General features: G+C 37.6%; 2 protein-coding genes across 3 annotated transcripts; both read right to left on the bottom strand.

The window, feature by feature from the left end:
• Positions 1–1,593: 1,593 nt before the first annotated feature.
• On the bottom strand, positions 1,594–3,093 carry LOC115412625 (p53-induced death domain-containing protein 1). The gene is made up of 3 exons (XM_030125225.1): positions 2,576–3,093; positions 2,295–2,458; positions 1,594–2,145 (listed from the first exon to the last, which is right to left on the bottom strand). The coding sequence occupies exons 1-3, from the start codon at positions 2,594–2,596 to the stop codon at positions 1,911–1,913; spliced, it is 420 nt and encodes a 139-aa protein (XP_029981085.1). The 5' UTR covers positions 2,597–3,093; the 3' UTR covers positions 1,594–1,910.
• Positions 3,094–3,778: 685 nt separating this feature from the next.
• Positions 3,779–16,776, bottom strand: slain1a (SLAIN motif family, member 1a). 2 transcript variants are annotated; one of them, XM_030125578.1, is made up of 9 exons: positions 16,143–16,776; positions 13,176–13,312; positions 10,810–10,926; positions 9,853–9,963; positions 9,440–9,589; positions 7,862–8,197; positions 6,458–6,643; positions 5,951–6,293; positions 3,779–4,691 (listed from the first exon to the last, which is right to left on the bottom strand). In XM_030125578.1, exons 1-9 carry the CDS (start codon positions 16,592–16,594, stop codon positions 4,616–4,618), a joined length of 1,908 nt encoding a protein of 635 aa, XP_029981438.1. In that variant the 5' UTR covers positions 16,595–16,776; the 3' UTR covers positions 3,779–4,615. The 2 variants fall into 2 exon arrangements, with proteins under 2 accessions (XP_029981438.1, XP_029981440.1); XM_030125580.1 differs by lacking the exon at positions 6,458–6,643.
• Positions 16,777–19,759: the final 2,983 nt, after the last annotated feature.

The following is a 19,759-nucleotide window of genomic DNA, read 5'->3' as shown; positions in this document are numbered from 1 at the left end:
CAGAATATTGTTTTTAATCGGAATAATAAATGTGTTTTTTTATTTTGAAGGCATTGTCCCCTCCTTTTCCTATCTGGCTGAATTGTCGCTCATACAAGCTTGCTAAGAAAAGCTTCACACCTCTGATTGGTTTGTGAAAGTGGGTCGATAAAGTTTGGTTGATCAAAATTATGAGCATTGTGGCCATGAATATATTAAAGTACACCTAATGCTACTTCTACAAACAATAGCAACAACAACAACAACAACAACAACAACAACAACAACAATAATAATAATAATAATAATAATAATAATAATAATAATAATAATGCCTCATAGTTCAACCTCAACCTCATAGTTGCTAAATTTATTTGACCATGGTCTGACTTTTAGCCCTGTCTTATACCTGTATCTAACTTGGGAGTGATGAACCCAAAAGTCACTGTCACATCAGAATCAATAGTAATGTCACCTAGTTTTTTTCGTGTTATCACAGATGATCTGGTCCCGAAACATGCACACATTTTATACAGATGCATATAATCTCCCCCACCAAGGTTATGTTTTTAGGAGTTAAGTTTATTTGTCTGTTAGCAGCCCATCATGCAAAACTTTGGCCAATTGTTCTGATAATTTGCATTTTGCATTTTTTAGTTCCAGTTGATTGGGACCACATATGGCTCGTTACTAGGTGTTCAAAATGTAATGAAAGCTAAAATAAATAAATAAATAATTCTCTCATTTGATTTCAGTTTATCTCATACATGTATTGTGTCAGATTCAGTGCCCACAAAAGCGTTCAACCTTGAAAGCTACAGGGCAAGGTCAAAGCAGACATTTTTCTAAAAATCACTATATCACAAGGTTTTAATCATATTTCTTGAAAATTAAAACTGATATATCAAAAATATTCACTTAAATGAAATTAGCACATTTATACTGGGGAAGGGGATACATTGTTGTGAGGTATTTTAGCTGCCTTGGTGGAGATTTGGATTCCATTAGTAGTGTGTTGTTACAAATACAAATCCTTTTTACAAGTGCACGAACTCCACGGTTTCATGCATATTTATTCTTCAAGGTACAAAATTTCAAATTACCACAATATCAGTGAACCTCATCTCAGCCTGTCCATGAATACCAATGGTACTTGCAAATTAAATGCATATTTGCATATGCATATATACCCATAAAGACCCAGTGCCACTTTTGCGTCAGTTCCGAAATGAATTTTTATCTCTATTTAACCTGTCTTAAGTGATTTATCACCATTTATTGTAATATTATCCTCTGTGTTTTGCATTTTTTCCAGTGAAAATCAGTATTTTCCTTTATTTAATTCACTGATCATGTAGATTTTCATTAAGGCTCAGATTGAAGTGGAAGGTTATTAAATCAGAAACAGAGAAAACTGAAGAAAAAGTGACTTTTTCAGTAAAATAAGTCATTAGCTGAATATAAAAACAAGTGTCTCCATCCACTGTAATTTATGAAACTAAGTGGGTTTTACTGGTAAATCAATGTTGTAGAAGATGACGGTGTTTCTATGTTCACTACGGAGCCTCTGAACATCCAAATGGGTCATATCTGATGACTGTGAAAAGATGACAAACTGTATTTTACACTAGTTATTTACATGTATTGATAGGATTTGTAGGTAAACATTTTAGATCAGTAGATGCTTTTGGTCTCTGAAGGTTGTTTGGGTCTTCGTGGGCTAATCTTGTTCAATTAAAATCTGGAGCCTTGAAAAGAGAGCATCTCAAAAACATGTTCTTCATGTCTTTTCAGCCATTTCATTTGGAAGTGGACAGTTATCCTCTTCAGTGATATTGAATACATTTATTTCAGATAACTTGCAGTGGTTCCTAAACATACTTATAATAAGATCAATGGATGTAGCTGATTCAGCGCATTTTCTTTCCGGCTTAGGTATATTTGCGATTGAGGTCGTTAATCCTTCTGAGCCCCTCTTGGTTACGGATGGTCTTGTGCACAGTAATGAGGAAAGGGAAGGCAGAGGGCAGTTCCACTCTACGGCTCAGCTTCTGGTGGCCCCAGTGGAGGCAACGGAGCTTCTCAGCCAGATCCCGTCTGCCTGCTCGCTCTAGTCCGTCTTGCAGCAGTTTGGTCTTATTGGGTTTGTCCCATGACTTCTCATACCTATGTACAAAGAAAGAGAAACAGGACAGAATGATACAGAATTTGATCTGAGTAAAAGAGAGTCCAGAAAATCTGAACACAAAGCCTGGCATTGGTGATGAATTAAAACAGTACAAGGACACAAAGCAACACATATTCATACACTTTACCAGCTTTCAAGCATGCTCTTTGCCTGGACTCTTTTGTCTTTGGATTTGGTGTGGAATCGCCCTATCTCAGTTCTTTTAAAGCCAAGCTCATATGCCAGGACTGTCCACTCAAAACAAAGCTGCAAGGAAAGCTCCTGCAGTGTCTTTAGATTAATCACAGCATCCTACAAAAGAAGGAAATCAAATATGACTTTCTGATATGAAAACAAAATGAAAATACCTTTACTTCTACTTTAAATACATGAAATTTGAAATGAGTGATCAAACATAGACATACAAACCTCTTGGGCTTTGTTGGGCATTATCTCAAATCCACGAAAATAGTAGTGCAGGTCCAACTTTAAGTAACTGTCTTTCCAAACGTCAAATTTCAGTGAATGCACAAATTACAAATAGCGGACCATAATACTACCTCTGGTCCTATTTAGCCTGAAGTACAGTATACCGAAACAAGAGTGTGGTTTGAGTGTTACTGGGGAGATTCAACATCAACAAGCTAACCAGTTAAACATTAGTTATTTTAGATCAGGGCCCCATGTAGAGAGTACACACACCCCACATGTAACAAGACAAATCAGTGTGTACATTGCTAAAACTAGGCTGCGTTCTTACATTTCTATTTCAAGAAAGCTGCAGACTGTATTATATTAAAGGAAGTGAAGAAACGTATTTTCAGGAATTAGAATTGTTTGCAGGGAATTATGAAATCTAACGTTGTGAAACTGCAATAACACTGAGTAAACACAAAAAACCTCACCATCAGAGAAAAACATGTGACCAGGCGTGGTGATTCCATATCTGAAATTACAAATACTCCACTGTGTTAGGATTAAAAAAATAATAATAATTGGAAGTTTTTGGGTATTCAAATGCAGACTCTTCTTCTTCTTAATCTCTTGTGCTTTTTCCCACTGTTTTAACATGTTTGGATTGATACCTGCTTCACATTTCTGAAATATCTTAATGAAATCAGTCACCATGTTCATCACTTACATCGAACTGGATGGAAAAAATCAAGATGTAGTTGGAGGAAATCCATTTATAGAAACACAACACATCCATTCATTAGTTACTTGCATATCCTCAACTAGCTAATCATAATTTGGGCTTCTGTGGTTGTCCACTAATGAACTGCTGAATCTGGGGTCCAATGAAAATTCCAGCTTTCAGGTTTGCATAGCATTTTTGTTTCAGTTATTAAGAGCCATCTGACTTTTGATCACTTAGAATTTATAGAACCAAAACACTGGTGTGATATGGTGTTAATAGCTATTCACTGATGTGCAGATTTGGAATCAGTGTACCCAATTTAGGTATTTTATAACAGTATTTTTCTACCATTTGCAACATCATTTAAAGAATCATCTCTTGTCATAAGTTTCAGTCACTTTGAAGCTACTTGATTATTCCTTTATTATTGATTTATTATTTTATAATAAATTAATGATTATATATATTTTTTAAAAGAATGAAAAAAGCAAACATAATTTGAAATGCTTTTTATTCACTTTAAAAATTACCTTCCTCTTTAAATTTTCAACTCCCGTAAAAAGCATCAGGGCTTTATGTGCAATATCACTGCAGCAATTATGTTCATCGAACAACATTAAAAATGTCAGCTGTCATGTAAACAAGAATTAAAATGAACTAGCCAAAAGATAACATATGTACACTTACATTATTGAATGTCATACTTCACTTAAGAAACACAATTAATTTAAAGGTGTTAATCGTGACTCTGATCAAAAAAAGTGCTGCGACAAATGTCCAAGAAATATGAACCCACATGAATCACACTACTTCTTAACAGGCACAGGATGTAACAAAATCCCAATTTCAGGTTTTTCTTCATATGTGAAACCACAATCTGACAAAATTAATACCTGCAAAATTCATCATATGAAATTCAAAGCATGTACTTATACAAAAGCGTGGGCTATAATAGTTCTAAGACTTCAGTTGCAGAGAAATGATGACCCTTTTAAGTGAAAGCCTTAACTATCCACAAAGACAAAACAGAACACACATATCAAAAAGGATCCAGACATATTTAGCAACTGATTATCAGAATATTGCCGGGTTGTTTCATAGTTTATTTCAGCCTGTTTCAGCAGGTAGTAAGCTAGAGGTCCAGCCTGCTGGACCCTGTACTGTTCTCTACTTTGTCCTTCACTGAAGACAAATGCTTTTTAAAAATGATAACAGTCTCACTCTCTTGGGTTGTAGCCCAAGACTGGGCCCTCCTGATGGTGAAGTTTTAAACACGAGGGGTCCCATACAGTGTTACCCTGTGCAACTCTTTATCATCAGTCTTTTTGGGTTCAGTAGCAGCCGTCCTTCCAGCTGCCATCCCTCAGGGCACTCAGGGCAGCCAGGCTCTTTGGGGGAGTCAGTAAACTGAAAGAAACAACAAACCAGAGGTAAGATAAAGTGGCATACACGACCTTATATCAGTGTCTGTATGAGGTCACATTATGGAAAGTAGGGTTTACTATAAAAAGTCTGCACAACTTACTCAAGTTTGTTTATGTGAAGATAAGATTCTGACCTATAGAGGCTTTCCTTTAGATGGGGGGTGTCAAACTCATTTTCAGTGAAAAAAGTCAAATTACATTACGAACATGTTTACATCTACAAATTATCCTTTAAAAATGTGAATAACATGAACAATCACAAACTACCTGAAATGTCATATGAAAAATTAGGGCAATTTTAACAATATTATGCCTCAGTTTATCATGTACACATGTGCATTTGAGCTTACAGATCACAGGGGACCTACAAATGCACAAAACATTTAGTAACACGTCTAATATTATTAAAATCACACTTACTTCTCTAATGCATTTCATGTTATTCAAAATTGTTCAGGATATTCACATATTTTGTGAAAGGATATTTTTTTAAATGTAAACAATTTCAACAAATTTTACTTTTTTTAGACTAAATCAAAGAGAAAAATCTTGAAATGTCACTTTGTAGGTTATTATGCTAACATTTTACTGGTCCACCACACTTAATATCAAATTGGGGTACATGTGGCCCCTGAACTAAAATGATTTTGATACCCCTGATTGTTAATATCTTAAGTCTAATTTTTGCATTTTACAAATTCACTGTGCCACTGGCCAAATTGGACCCTTTGGCGGCCGGTTTTGGCCCATTGGCTGTATGTTTGACACCCCTGCTTCAGATTCCCATTGTGAAGATAAAATCAGGTCTAAGGATTGCATCAAAATGTACAGTTTAAGAACTTAGAACACTATTTTTTTTTTTTCTGTCAGTATTTGTCTCTGTATTTGTTCTTCGATCACCATTTAGTATTAACTTCGTATCTGTTTACCTGTTTGATGTATGTTTGTCCCTTGGTTGTTTATTGTGAAGCGTCTTTGAGTACTTAGAAAAGCGCTATATAAAACCGATGTATTATTATTATTATTTATTACTATTACATTGGACATGTAGTTACCCATACTGGTGGAATTGTGCTAAAGGTAGGGCGATTAGTGCTGTCTGTGTGTTTGTTCGTGATTACACACTATGACTCAATACCAAATACAGCTAAGATCAAAGTCGGCAGCTATGTTGACTATGACCAACCCTGGAGTGAATATTACTTCATAAGCTCGAAATCTTCCACTGATATATGCCTTTACCTGCGTGTGGGTTGTGTAATCTTGCTTGCACGTGGAGCTCCACTTGTTCCTACAAAGGATGCTGGGCGAGGCAGAGAGCTGCGAGGTGCCACCTGCTGGTTAGCACTGGCTTTTAGCGGCTGTGGAACCAAACTGCTGCTGCTGCTGCTGGGTTTGAGGGGCTGAGGCAGTGCAGCACTACTGGGGATGGACTGTAGACTGGTGGACATAGATAGGGCGGTGGAGGTTGGGCCTTGCTGGACAGTGGGGCTTACGTACGCAGTGGCTTTTAGTGGGTGCCGGGATGTGGTGGGGAAATTCCCCACACTCTGGACCCGCTGACTAAGCTGGCCTGGGGAAGGAACTGAAACACAGCAAGTTAGATGAAGGTGACTTTAAGGAAAGTGATGAAGTTGCAGCGACTACTTTTCAAGTTGTCACAACATTAGAGAATAGTGCTCTGTGATCACTTGGAAATGTAAGTGAACCCACTATGGTTCATTCACAGACATGAGATGGAGTTCTTACTGGAGGACTGGAGTCTTGCGAGCCCATTGGATGAGTCAAAGCTCTGGCTGTTCCGGAGTGAGGGCATCGGAGGCAAAGAGGAGGGGCCGTGTGAGGGGTTAACAGGGGATGTCAGGCATGGGATACTGGGAACACTAGGCATGCTGGGAGCTCGGATCAGGTTGGGCATGCTTCTTCGTAGTCTGTCTATAGAGTCATGAACAGACCAGGTTAGATCCTTCAGCAGTGCATGACATGGAACAAGGGTGGTTTAGCACATGTACATCCACTAGTAACACTGAAATCCTCCTTGTACATATAGAAGCCATTGTCTTTCTATTATCACCTCAAATTGTAAGTAACATTAATGACAGAAGTAAACTTAACATTTACAAAATGATAACTTAGCATTGTCACATCACCACTGAAACCTTCTTCTGTCTCTGACTGCAGTAGTATCAGTAGTGACAGTTTTTAAATAAGTTTGAACTGATTTCAAAGATTCCAGTCAAAACAGTTTGGAACAAATGTACACACATTCAAATTTTCTGGATTAACCTTCAAAGGCTGAAACATATGCCAGCCACCAAAAGCATCAACTGAACTAAAATTTAATCAATAACTTTTGAAACACTAGTCCTATCAATACATGTAAATAATTTAGGTAAATACAGTTTCTCAGCTTTTAATAGTCATCAGTTTTGACCCATTTGGACGTTCAGACTTTGTAGTGAACGTGGAAATACTGTCACCTTCTGCAACGTTGATTCACCAGTAAAACCCATGGAGTTTGATGAAATGACAATGGGTGTACATGTATGTTTTATGTTCCATTAATCACGTATTTTGCAAAAAGTGTTTTTTCTTAAGTGTTCTCTGTTTTGATTTAATAACCTTTGAATTTACTCTGAGCATCTATGAAAATCTCCAGGAGTAAATGCGATACAAGAAAATACCTTATTTTCACTGATAAATTCAAAATGCAAAGGATAATATTAGAATAAATGGTGATAAATCACTTAGGAAAAGTTAAATGCAAAAAGGTTGGGCATGCTAATTGCTATTGCTAGGTGCTGTGTGTAAAATCCAGAAACTGAATTTCCGTATGGGTATAGTAAAGTGAGTTAACCTTTAATCTTTAAAAAGAGTTGCCTAATTTTGGCTTGGTAGTGATTTTCAGATTTTGATAGTCTGATTCCCAAAATGATGGCAGATACCATTTTGTACATGCAAGGCTTTATGGTTTATACAGTAAAATAACAAGTGAAATTAATGTTTTTTGAGAGATATTTTTCATGGGAATCATTTTTGGTCATTCACACCAGCCTGAAGCACAGTCCTAGAAGACATTCTATGGTCACAATTATTACACTCAATTCTTTACGGATACGGAAGGATATTAGGCGATCCTGCAGCGACTCTTACCTGTGCTATTTCTGTACGCTGACTGTGTTTCACTGGTCAGGCTTGTGGGTCCAGAGTACTGAGAGAGTCCACTGAGTGAATACTGAGGAGCGGCTGAGGTGCGTCTACAGTCTCTTATACTGGCGAAGGTGTGAGAGTGGGGCAGACCGGCCCGCTGCATAGACCCTGTGCGGAATAGCCGAGGCTGGGGAGGAGGGAGCTGGTCGTACCCCTCGTCTTCTTCATCCTCCTCCTCTAGATCCATCTCACTACGCCTGAGGGAATGTAAGGAGAAGCTGGAGCTACGACGACTGGCTGTGGCTGAGGCTGAGGTAGAGGCGAAGTCCTGTCGGAGACCTACAGGGGGACAGATGGCTGTTATTATTTGTAGTAAACGCGAACATGAACCGATATAGCTTCCCTTCTGGAGGTGCCCTTCATCCATTATTCTGTTACTGAATTGGTAGATGAGTAATACAAAATATTTTTCGCTGAAATCTAATGCATAATTTAAAAGCACGATAAATATATTATTGCCGACTCAAGTTTGACTATCAAAGGGTCAAACATTTATCTTGACTGAACAGCGTCATCTGTTCAGAACGGCACCTATGCAGCACTACCCACTTTGATTTTTCATTATTTAGCTAATTGGATCAAACTACTTCATTTCTTTCAATGCCAGCTTAGATGCATTAGTCAAATGTCACATTGACAGATGATTAAAAGCAGCATTTTTCACCTAGTATTACATTTATCTTCCGTGTTCTGTTGTGCAATGTAGATAATGAACTACCCAATCCCTTCCTATTTTTTTTTTGAGGAACACTTTTTTTTTCTCTTAAATATTTTTCTGCCAAACTGCCGTTCTTTGCTGTTGTGTCAAATCACGGTTACAGTCACATTATGGTTTCATTTTAAGCAGAGCTACAACTAATGATTATTCTCAGTGCTGATTAATCTGTTCATCACATTTTCAATTAAATGAATAAGCATTTGACCTATAAAATGCCAGAAAATGAGTAAAAAGTGTTTCTCACAACACAACATGATGTGCTTAAATCTTATATTGTCTTGGATGTTCACAACCCAGAAATATTCAGTTTACAAAAGTAGAAATATTCATATTTAGGAAGATGAGACCTGAGGATTTTGAGCTTTTATTTTGTTAAAAAAATACTCAAATCAATTGCTGATTGTCATATTGGGTTGTCAGTTATTTTAGTAATCGATTAGTAATTCATTTATTCTTTCTGCTCTAATTTAATAGCCTTCAACTGCTCTAGTCCAGTCCTGATGTACAGTATATTAAGAAACACAATGACCAGAAAAATCATAAAATATGTTGTGTTCATAATATCTACAAGAGAGTACAAGTGAAGGTAAAATTCAATATCAGTGCTCTCTTTTTAATTTGCATTTTCCATACTGTCCCAACTCCTTCATATTTACAAAGCAGACTTTACTGCTGCTACGGAACTGCTTGTAATGCATTATGACAAAAGCTGAGCTCAGCGCGGCAATTTATTTATTGCACAAATTCATATATTTTACCTCTCTGCACACAATGTAACATCGATAATAAGAAAGCTGACTCACTCTCCTCCTGAAGTCGTGCCATGACCTCCACATCTGTCATGTCCTGCAGTTTATATCCCATAGAAATGGAGTCATCCTCCAGCTCTGACGCACCCACCTCGCTGTCAAGGGAAGACTGAGGGCTTATTGCTGCTTGTCGCCGACCCACATCTAAGAACACACAGAAGAGCCACGTCTCTCTCAGTGAGATATTTTACGCACTTTAACCAGGGCAAAGCTAGGAACTGCAGTGCTTTTTAAATACATGAACTGAATACAGACAAATAGACGACACACAGAGAAGACCTTTTCAGACTTTATGTGGATAGCATTTAACTGTTTAATCATTAAAAGTGGATAGAAATCAGGAATAAAACAGCACTAAAGAATGACAAAACAAAAGAGTGATTGTTACACAGTCAGTGGGGTCTTACTGTGGAGAGTGGAGTTTGATAGGAAGGTGGGTGCTCTGTCACTTAGGCTACAGCTAGCCCTGAGTGGGAGGCTCGGCTGAAGAAAAGACTGACCAGATGATGGCGACGGAGCTTGACAAGAGAGACACAGCCAAAAACAAAGGGTGATTTGACCATCAGAAGCCTTGTCAAATTCACAAATACAATCTGAACTTTATGACATTTGTGTGAATCTAAAGTACAGATGAACAGGCAGAAGGAGATTTTATGTTCAACAGTCTCTCTGTCTGGAGGAGTCTGAGCTTGCTCATCTCCATCTGTCCAAGAGTATGACCTTATAATCTTTTATGTGAGGTTTTTTTTCCTGCTTTGCTGTAATCTGATGATACACTGTAAATAACAGGTTGTTTAAGAATCTAGGTTATGTTTATGCAGTGAGTATTTTGGAAGCAGATGCTTTTGGCACAGCGTTTTTATCACTTTAGATGTGACATAAAATTACAACGAGGTTAAAGAAGGGTCAGTTTTAGTTTCATAAATGAAGATTATGGTAGCCGTCATGTTATAAATGCTAGACTGAAGGAAAAGAAAAACAGAATTAACCTTAACAGGAAAGTTGCTGTTACCACACATGATTCTTTTCACACAGATATAGTCATGAAATCCATTATTAATTGATTATTAATACTGGTTTTAGCCATGTTAAATCATTAGTTAGATAATAAAACACTCATTAACCAATTTTAGGTCAATAACTAATGTGCAACTAATTCATAATTTATGTGTTTCTCTATTATATGCACAACAGAAACTGGGACACATTTGCTGCCCTGAGATTTAAGGCACTTCACACCATGTTTCTCTCTCATCTCCTGTTTCTCTGCTTTCTACTTCAATCAATATCAATAGATGATGCTCAGAAGTTAGAGTTGTAGGTGTTTTTGAAGGAGTTGCATGCATGATTATTAGGGGTGTTACCTGTGGACTCAGTTAATGCAGCAGGTTTAGAGTAAGGCAGGATGGAGCAGCTGAGTGTAGACAAACCCTCTATGCAGCTGTATGGACGGACAGAGGACACTCCTCGCCATCGTTTAGCTGGACAGGATTGCAGCAAAGGACATGTTAGTTTGACTGCTTCACCAAGTAACAAGCTCACACACACAGAACACTGATGACATTTAAAACAAGCTCTAACCAGACGTTAATCTGCTTTTTACATGTCAGTATTGATGTTTCAGATGATTGGGTGAAAGCTTGGACAGAGGAGGCTGATACAGTAAGATGAGGTTTATCTTACCACTGTGGCTTACTGGACTAAAATGCTAGGGTTTTTCTGATTTTTGGAGGGATCTAAGGATAAACAGGGATTGTGCACATAGCCTACATTCAATTCCCAAAGTCAGAATTAGATGTTGTAGGCAGTGGTGGCTATACTAGTGGCTATATATATTTTATACTGTTTTACAGTATGAAGTCTATATAGGAAAACTGAAAAAGTTTGTATATTGTGATTAATGGGATCAGTAATAGTTAATTACTAGATTATTAATTATTTATTAATAGATTATTATTAGATCAGAAGTAAACCAAAATGGACTTATTCATCACAGTTTACACTGCATATAACAAAAGTATGTTTGCTTCCTACAAATGATTAATAATGAGCAAATTTCTCTACAGTTAATAAAGTATTTAGTTACAAGTTATAAACTCTTATGAAGTGGCATATTTTATACGGATTCATATTAATTAGTCATTCATCTGTTGAACATGAGTACTAGATAATGTGTATTTCATTTGTAAACACTGTTTTGTAGTCAGTGAGGCACACACCTGACAGCATGGAGCTTTTGGCATGCTTTACACAATTAGTCTCAAATGCTACTGGATAAAACTAGCATTCACAGCAAGTCGCAAAAACAACAGCTACTGAAGCTCAGGGACAAGGATGTATTCATGACCCAGAGGAGGAGAGCCAATACTAACTGAATACAGCTTTAGAGAACATAGCGGACCTTGAACTGTGCACACACACTAATGAACATCCAGAGAAACACCGAAAAACATAAATTACTAAATGACAATATGTAAACAACAAGTTCTCAATACGAGACTAAATCAAAGCACAAACATAAAGTATACTTATAGATGCATGAGTATGAGCTTTCAGTACAAGAGTCCCCTTTACAGGATGTTGGAGCAGTAAGTGCTGGGCAAATCTGACTCAAAACCTACTTAATGTAAGCATGGTTTCTATGGCAACCGTATCCCCTTGCATGTGCATATCGATGGCAAAGGACCAAATATGAAACTAGGTCCAGCTGAAAATGTCATTCGGTACATTAGGATATTGTTAATTGTTCATTATTCAATTTTTTACGACATAAATGACACAAGTGTGTAATGCCCGTGTGGAAAAATGGATGCTTCCAAAACTCAGGTTAGATGTACTTCTTATTTTTAAAAAATATATGATGGATGAGCTGACAGTCTTATAACATGAAAAGAATATGGATTCTACCATGTTCTTCTTGTCTCGTGCTGAGTTCTTCTTATGTTCAGAGTGGTAACTACAGAAGGAGTGTAGAAACCAAAGAGGTTTCATCCTCAACAGCTAATGTGACTCATTTGGCACAGAAATTACAGATTTGTTAGATGTGGAGGCGACAAAGACATGTCTGTATATCTACAGTCCAAAAGCACCACTATTTACTTCAAAGGAAGAACATGTATTTTTATCATTCTCCCTAATATTTGATATTTTATAGTTTCATTTAAACATTTAAGATCTTGCTACTGGAAACTCATTCAGGCCTTCCAATTCTATGTTTATAGTTTGATTAAACCTTTGTAATCCTCTCTGTAATATCTCTATGTAAAAATGAAAAGTCCTTTTGCACGTGGAGACATTTTGTGTCAAGTATGTCACAGCTTACAGTCACATGTCAGCAGCCACAGAAACAGATGTCCCGGCTCCAGATGAAGGCTGTTAATCTGGACTAGCGCGTTGACCCGTGGGGATCCACAGGTTCTAGATGTGGTAGTTTTTATGCTGTTGTGTATTCGTGCATGCTTTACCGCATTTATCCAGCAGTCACCGCCAAAGTGTTCTGGCCATAGCAATGTGATTGTAAGGCAATTGTACTCCAAAATGACTAACATCTCCCAAAATATTGGGCCTATCAACTTGCCGCTTTTGCTACTGTCTTCCTTGACCAAAAATATATTATAATACCAAACTGCAGCTGTCAGCTCTTTCTGGATTTTGTGTGAATCCCCGGACACACATGCACGCACACAGAGGCCACTTGGCTTTTACAGTATAGATGGTGAATACACAGTACCTTGGTCCAGTCTGTGACAGAGAGTCATCCTGGCCAGCTCTACTTCAGGTCCGGGGTGGTCCAGTACCTGCCTGCACCACTGGAGAGGACTGAGGAGACTCTCGCCATGCAGCCTGGCTTTAGGACTCACATACAGCCTGGAATATACAACAGAACCCTTAGTTTGGGCATCATATATTTATAAAAGTAGCAAACAGACATATGTGAGGAAAAAAAGATGCTGATTCAATTAGAAGTATGCTCTGAAATATGCAGTGTAAAAGTAAAAATAACCATTCGAGGGACATTTCTACTACACTTCTACTGAATCTCATATTAATATGACTGAAAAACTATTAAAAACTTCAAATAACTTTAAATAAAATAAAAAAAAAATATATTCTGAAAGTAAGGAAAATTTAATTTGCCTCAGTCAGTCTTTAACTTTAGTCCAGTCGCCCCCTATATGTCTACTTTGTTATGCCTTTCACACTGTTTTCATCTTCTGTTTGCCCTGAGCTGTTTGCACTAATGCATACACCAAGGGATTATCTTCTGTTATGAGTTATTATATAAAATGCACATAATCCACAAGTCCTCTCAAATACATTAAAACTACAGAAAAAAAGCTCATTTTGAAAGCGTCAAGGGTAGAAAATACAGATTTTAGTGTTAAAATGTAAGGAGGATGAACAAAAATTAGTTAGAAAAAAAAATTCTAATGATGTAAAGTAGAGATAGATGTAAAGAAATGTACTTCTTCACATCCTTCCTGTTTATTATTAACAGTCAGAACTTAAATGAAATAAGCTGCACTGATTTGCAACAAATGTACACTGTTGTCCATAATGTTGCAATAAAATAATTTTACCTCTTCTCATGAAATGACTGTGACAATGTGATTTATTCTTGATAGATAAAGCTTAACTGGGATTCTGTATGAACCTGGTCAAAGGTGATAACTGGATGTAAATAGGGCTAAAAAGAGGAATGTGTCTGAAAACAAAATTATTCCAACTTAATGGGCAACAGTGTAGTTCTTATAGAATCAAAATGCGGCTTAAAAGTAGAGATTTCTGCTGAGACTAATATCCATTTTGCTGGTGATGGGCATAAGCAATAAAATCAACTTGGTAGTGGCAGCCTCATTCTGCGCATTGGTGTCTATTATATTACTTCTGTGAGACACAGCAAGAATTGTGATAGTATCTTCTCTTATTGTGGAAGCTATCAATTAAGCTCTAAAGAGATAAAAACCACATCCTGCCCCTTGAATGACTGAGACAAGTAAAAAATAGAGGTTATCGCTGCTGGAAACATGATGCTCAGTGGACTGGCTCCCTGCTAATCACTGAGTAAAGAGGTCAACACGGGCAGCCCCATTCTGACAACTGATCCCTGGAAATAGGTTGTGATTTTACACACTCAGGGGTCGGTCACTCCTGTTCAATGCAGTGGAGGATGGACCAGCGCAGAATGTAGTCATTGGATTCCATCTCTACTGCTGCGTTCAGCTGTGTGCTACATTTTCCACATCATCACATCAGATACATAGACCTGGAAACGCTTCAGTAGTCAGCATGTAAGTGTGAGCTACCCAAGTCAGCAGATATGGTGTTTCACAAAGTAGTTCAGCCCTGGGCTAAACACTCCACACAAAGCCAGGCTGAAGGGGGTCATTGTTTCTAATTTCATCCCAGTGCTGTCTTATGCTGAGTAGATACCTATGCTACATGCACAGTGCATTCTGGGATGCCCAAAGCTTTTTTTTGTGTGTCACTTCATGTGCTGCCTGCAAGTCTACTCCAGTGAAAGATCAATAATAAAATCAATAGGAAGGAGGAACATACAGGCCATAAATACACACTGCATATTTAAAAACACTTGGAGTCTGTGGTTTCTATTTAGATAGATAGATAGATAGATAGATAGATAGATAGATAGATAGATAGATAGATAGATAGATAGATAGATAGATAGGCTTTATTGCAGACTCATGGTCCACATTAAAAAGCAAACAGATAAACACAAACACAATAAAAAACATAAAAAAAACCCCCTCTATACCACAGGTGTCAAATATGCGGCCCGGGGGCCAAATCTGGCCTGCCAAAGGTTCCGTTTCGGCCCGCGGGATGAAAGAGTAAAAATTAACCTGAACAGTCAAGGTTGTCCCAATCATTTTGTTTCAGGTTCCACATACAGACCATTGTGATCTACAGTAAAAATAACAACACAATAACCCATAAATAATGACAACTACAAATTTTCTTTGTGAAAAATTATGTGGAAAAAAATAAAAATTTACATTTACATTTATAAAACTATTCTTTCACATTAAAATGCAAATAAATACATAAAGAAAAACAAAGATAAATAACCTGAAATGTGCAATTTTAACAATATTCTGCCTGCTACTAAATGTTTTGTGCATTTATGGACCCACTGTGATCTGTAGTTGTGTTAATAATAAAAGACGGAATATTGAAGAAATTGTTCAAATTTTAGTTCCAAACTCCAAAATTTTGTTACCAAATGTTTATGTAACATTGCGCGTAATGTACATGTATAAACAATAAGTCGAGGTATAATATTGTTAAAATTGCACTAATTTTTCAAATGAAATTTCTGTTTTTTCAGGTTATTCACACCTTTTTTTGTAAAATGTAAGTATTTTCATATTTAATTGTGTTTTTTTTTGTACTAAAACAAAAAGAAAAACTTGGATTTGTCATTATTAATAGGTTATTAAGTCATTATTTTACTGGCTTGAGATCAAGTTGGGCTAAATATGTCCCTTGAACTGAAATGAGTTTGACAGCCCTGCTCTAGACTTTCCAGAGGCAGTCATACCAGTGCTTCCACTACAGAGATGTGGAACCTATGAAGAGTCAAGTTAACACAAACACACACAAGGGACTGTGTTTTCATTGTTAATTCACAAAGACTGAACATATGAGGATGTTTAGATCCAAACAGAGCAGTTACCAGCTATCAGGCTCTCCGACCGGGAGCACGGTGTCCAGGTCCAGAACATCCACCTCGTCCAGGACCGTGGCGGGTCCATCGGGACCGCTGTCCTCCTCAGCCCCGGCAGGAGACGCGGAGCTCGGCTGGAAATAAGCGAACGGCTCCTCCGGTGGACCTCTGGATCCGGGGGTGCACGGATGCGTCTGAGTCGGACTCGAAATCCCAAAATTGTGGGAGAAATTGTCAGTGGGACAGGCCGTACCACCGTGCAGACACGACAACGAGGTCTGGACATGAGGGCCCACGGAGCAATTGTTTACAGCGTTCGCTCTGGTCCGCAATTGTTCGTTTTGCTTCTCCAATTTTCGGACCAATTCCTGCAGCTTTAACACCTCCAGCTCCGCGTTGGTGATTTTATTGTTGCCATTGACGTCTGCCATCATCTGGGGGCTCAACACCTCTGCTTCCATTTGGTAAAAAGAACATTGAGAGTGGTCCAAACGCACGGCCTGCCTGCCTGCAGAGGGTCCTATTCAGAGGAGAGGGTGTCCAGAATCCCCCCGTTTAGGGCTACTATACACAAACACTCACACACACTGATGCTGCTGCTGCTGCTGCTGCTGCTGGGATGACTGCACTGCTCTGCTCTCATTGGTCAGCAGCGACGAGTTCAACTCCCATCACACCACTGCCGTACAAGTATTTATTGTGCACGCCTCCAAACGCACGCATGCACGTTTTCATCCTGTATTTATCACAGTGGCTCTGATATTGACAGTGCAATGCTTAAATATGAAAAATAAGTGCGTTTCCCTTTAAAAACACGCACCAAATGGTGTCACATCCCATATTCATTACTACCAGGACTATGTTTATGATGGCTGCTAGGGATGTTTGTTTATTTATTTAGAATATGCAAAGAAACAAAATAAAACAAAACGAAGCAAATTAAGACAAAAACAAAATAACATTTAAATGAACAGAATCTTTCTTCAAGCACATACAAGTCTAAATATTGTATGGTCGAAAAGGAGTGGGAAGAAGTATAAACTTATTTAATCCTTCCCCTTGGTGCTTTTACACCTTTATCACTAAGTTAATACAATAATCAAACAATACAATTTTCTTAATTTTAGCATCAAACCACAACAAATACTTAATGCAGTAATTGAATTATACACAACAAAATGTTCATGGGAGTACAGTCATACAAACAGACTCAACAATTCAACAATTTTCTTCAATAATTACAGCATATTTATCAATACAACATTATCCATAAACAAATAACCTTCATTGTCATAATTAAATACTGTACCTCTCAAGAATTAATTCTTTATATCTTTTTTAAACTGAATTATGTTAGATATTTGTTTTATCTCCATTTGTTCCACAGTTTTACTCCACAGTTTTTGTTTATGATGTATTTTTTAACCCTTAAACACCTAGAACTATTTTAGTAGTGACTAGCAGATGAATTGCTCTTTACATTTAACTTCTTCTAAGGGTTTTATTTCCATTTATTACAATATCATCCACTTTATTTTGCATTCTCCAGTGAAAATCAGGTATTTTCCTGGATTAAATTGACAGTTTATGTTGTAAATTCAAAGATTATTGTATTGAAACAGTGAAAACTGAAAAAAAGTTTTGTTTTTTTTCCCCAGCAAAATATATCATTAATCAAACTGAGCTGAACTCAGATTCAGATTCTGAACACTTTATTTATCCCCAAGGGCCAATTCAGTTTGAAGACATGGGTCGCAGTAAAGGACAGGACACTAGAGACATTTTACAATTCACACAGGTCCTCTGTACAGGACAGCTGAAGGGTCCAGCCATAAAGTGCAGCAGTGAAAAAGTGCAACAGTGGCAATAAATAGATAAAATAGATTTGAACTAGATAGAACTGATATCATTCTCTACATTTGGCTTTTTTCAAATTGGAGATCAGGGTTTTTGTTATACTTCATGTATTGACCATGTAGATGTTCATAAAAGTTAAAGGATTAATTCAAAGGTTATTATATCAAAACAAAGAAAACTGAAGCAGTGAGTTTTTCAGAAAAATATGTCAGCAACCCAACATGAAATTACCACTGGCAGTTCACTTGCTGGAGGCCTTTGAAAGAGAATTTTGGCCTTTATTTTCATGCTTTATTTTCTGATACTAGTCATTTTGCTCTATCTGCAAAACTGAGGGAGTTACTGTGTGAAAGGCTAAGTACAAAGGCTGAACCCAAAAGCAAGACCACAAGTAAATAAGGTTTAGTGTTTTTATTAAACACTTTCACAGAGAACAAGGTACAACACAGAGATAATATAATTTCTGTGGAGCCTCTGGTTCCGGGGATAAACGTCTGGGCTGCGGGTGGATACGGCAGACGACCAGCTTGGCCGAGCCGGGAAAACCCCAACGGAATCCCCACTAGGGACAGACAGAGGGTGGTCAAAAAACAAGCCAGGTCATACACGGAAAGACAGTTTAACAAGCAACGGTACATGGGGGACAGGCTGACTCACGGTAGTAATACAGGCGAGGGTCGAAGCACAGGTGATCGTTGGAGGCTGAGGTATTAAAAGGAGCAGGCAGAGACAGAGTCGGGTAAACGAACCAGGTCGGGAACAGGCAGGCAGGATAGGAACAGGCTGAATCGACGGTCGAGGGACGAAAACAGGTCAAACACGGCGGACAAACGAACAGGATCCAAGAAACGCTGGTTAGTGAACACAAACAAGTTGTAGAGCACAAACTGGCAAAGGAACAGGGGAAGACACAGGGTTTAAATACACAAGAGGGCGGGAAGACAATGAGACACAGGTGGAGATAATCAGGGAGGAGCAAGGTAATCAGGTGAAAGGTGAACACAAAAGGAAGTAAAGACAACAGACAAGACACATGAGGGAAACTTAACAAAATAAAACAAGAAATGACAAACAAAACAGAAAAGACAGACAAAGTCCAGAAGCCGACATGACATACTGTCAAAAACTGGGTATTTTTAAAATCATGACCTTGAGTTTGACCCTTCAAGGTCATCGAAGGTCAACAAAATTGGTACTAAATGACAGGCCATACGTGACTTCTGATTAGTCACTAATACTATATTAGTTGATATCTGCCATCATTTCACAGATGTAAGCTATTTTGGGAATTTACACTCAAGTGACATGCAAACTTTCATCCATTGTAACTCAGAAACTGGAAGTAATAAAGGAAAACTAAAAGAACATTATTTCCTACTTTTCCAAGCTCAACATTATGACAAGTCGTATTCTTATATCTTGAACAGTTCAGAAGTTATAAGTGAGTGGAAATTGCCAAAAAAAAAAAAAAAAAAAAAAAAAAAGCCAGAAATAGAGATATTTTCTTCCATAACTCTGAAATGGGAAATGATACAGAAAACTGAAAAAAATATGTCATGTCCTACATTTTCACGCTTTATAACATGGTACTCGTTTTTCTTTATCTGCAAAGCTGAGAGAGTTATGGGCAAAAATTAAGTATCTTGAAAATAATGACCTTGCGTTTAACCTTTTTAGGTCATCCTAGGTGAACAAAATTGGTACCAAATGAAAGGTCTGTCTTCCTATAAGTCAGTAGTACAAAGTTAGTCGATATCTGTCTTAGTTTT

Source organism: Sphaeramia orbicularis, chromosome 21 (assembly GCF_902148855.1).
Source record: "Sphaeramia orbicularis chromosome 21, fSphaOr1.1, whole genome shotgun sequence".
Taxonomy (NCBI): Eukaryota; Metazoa; Chordata; class Actinopteri; order Kurtiformes; family Apogonidae; genus Sphaeramia; species Sphaeramia orbicularis.
The sequence above is the reverse complement of the archived record's forward strand: the minus strand, read 5'-3'. Positions and strand labels throughout refer to the sequence as shown.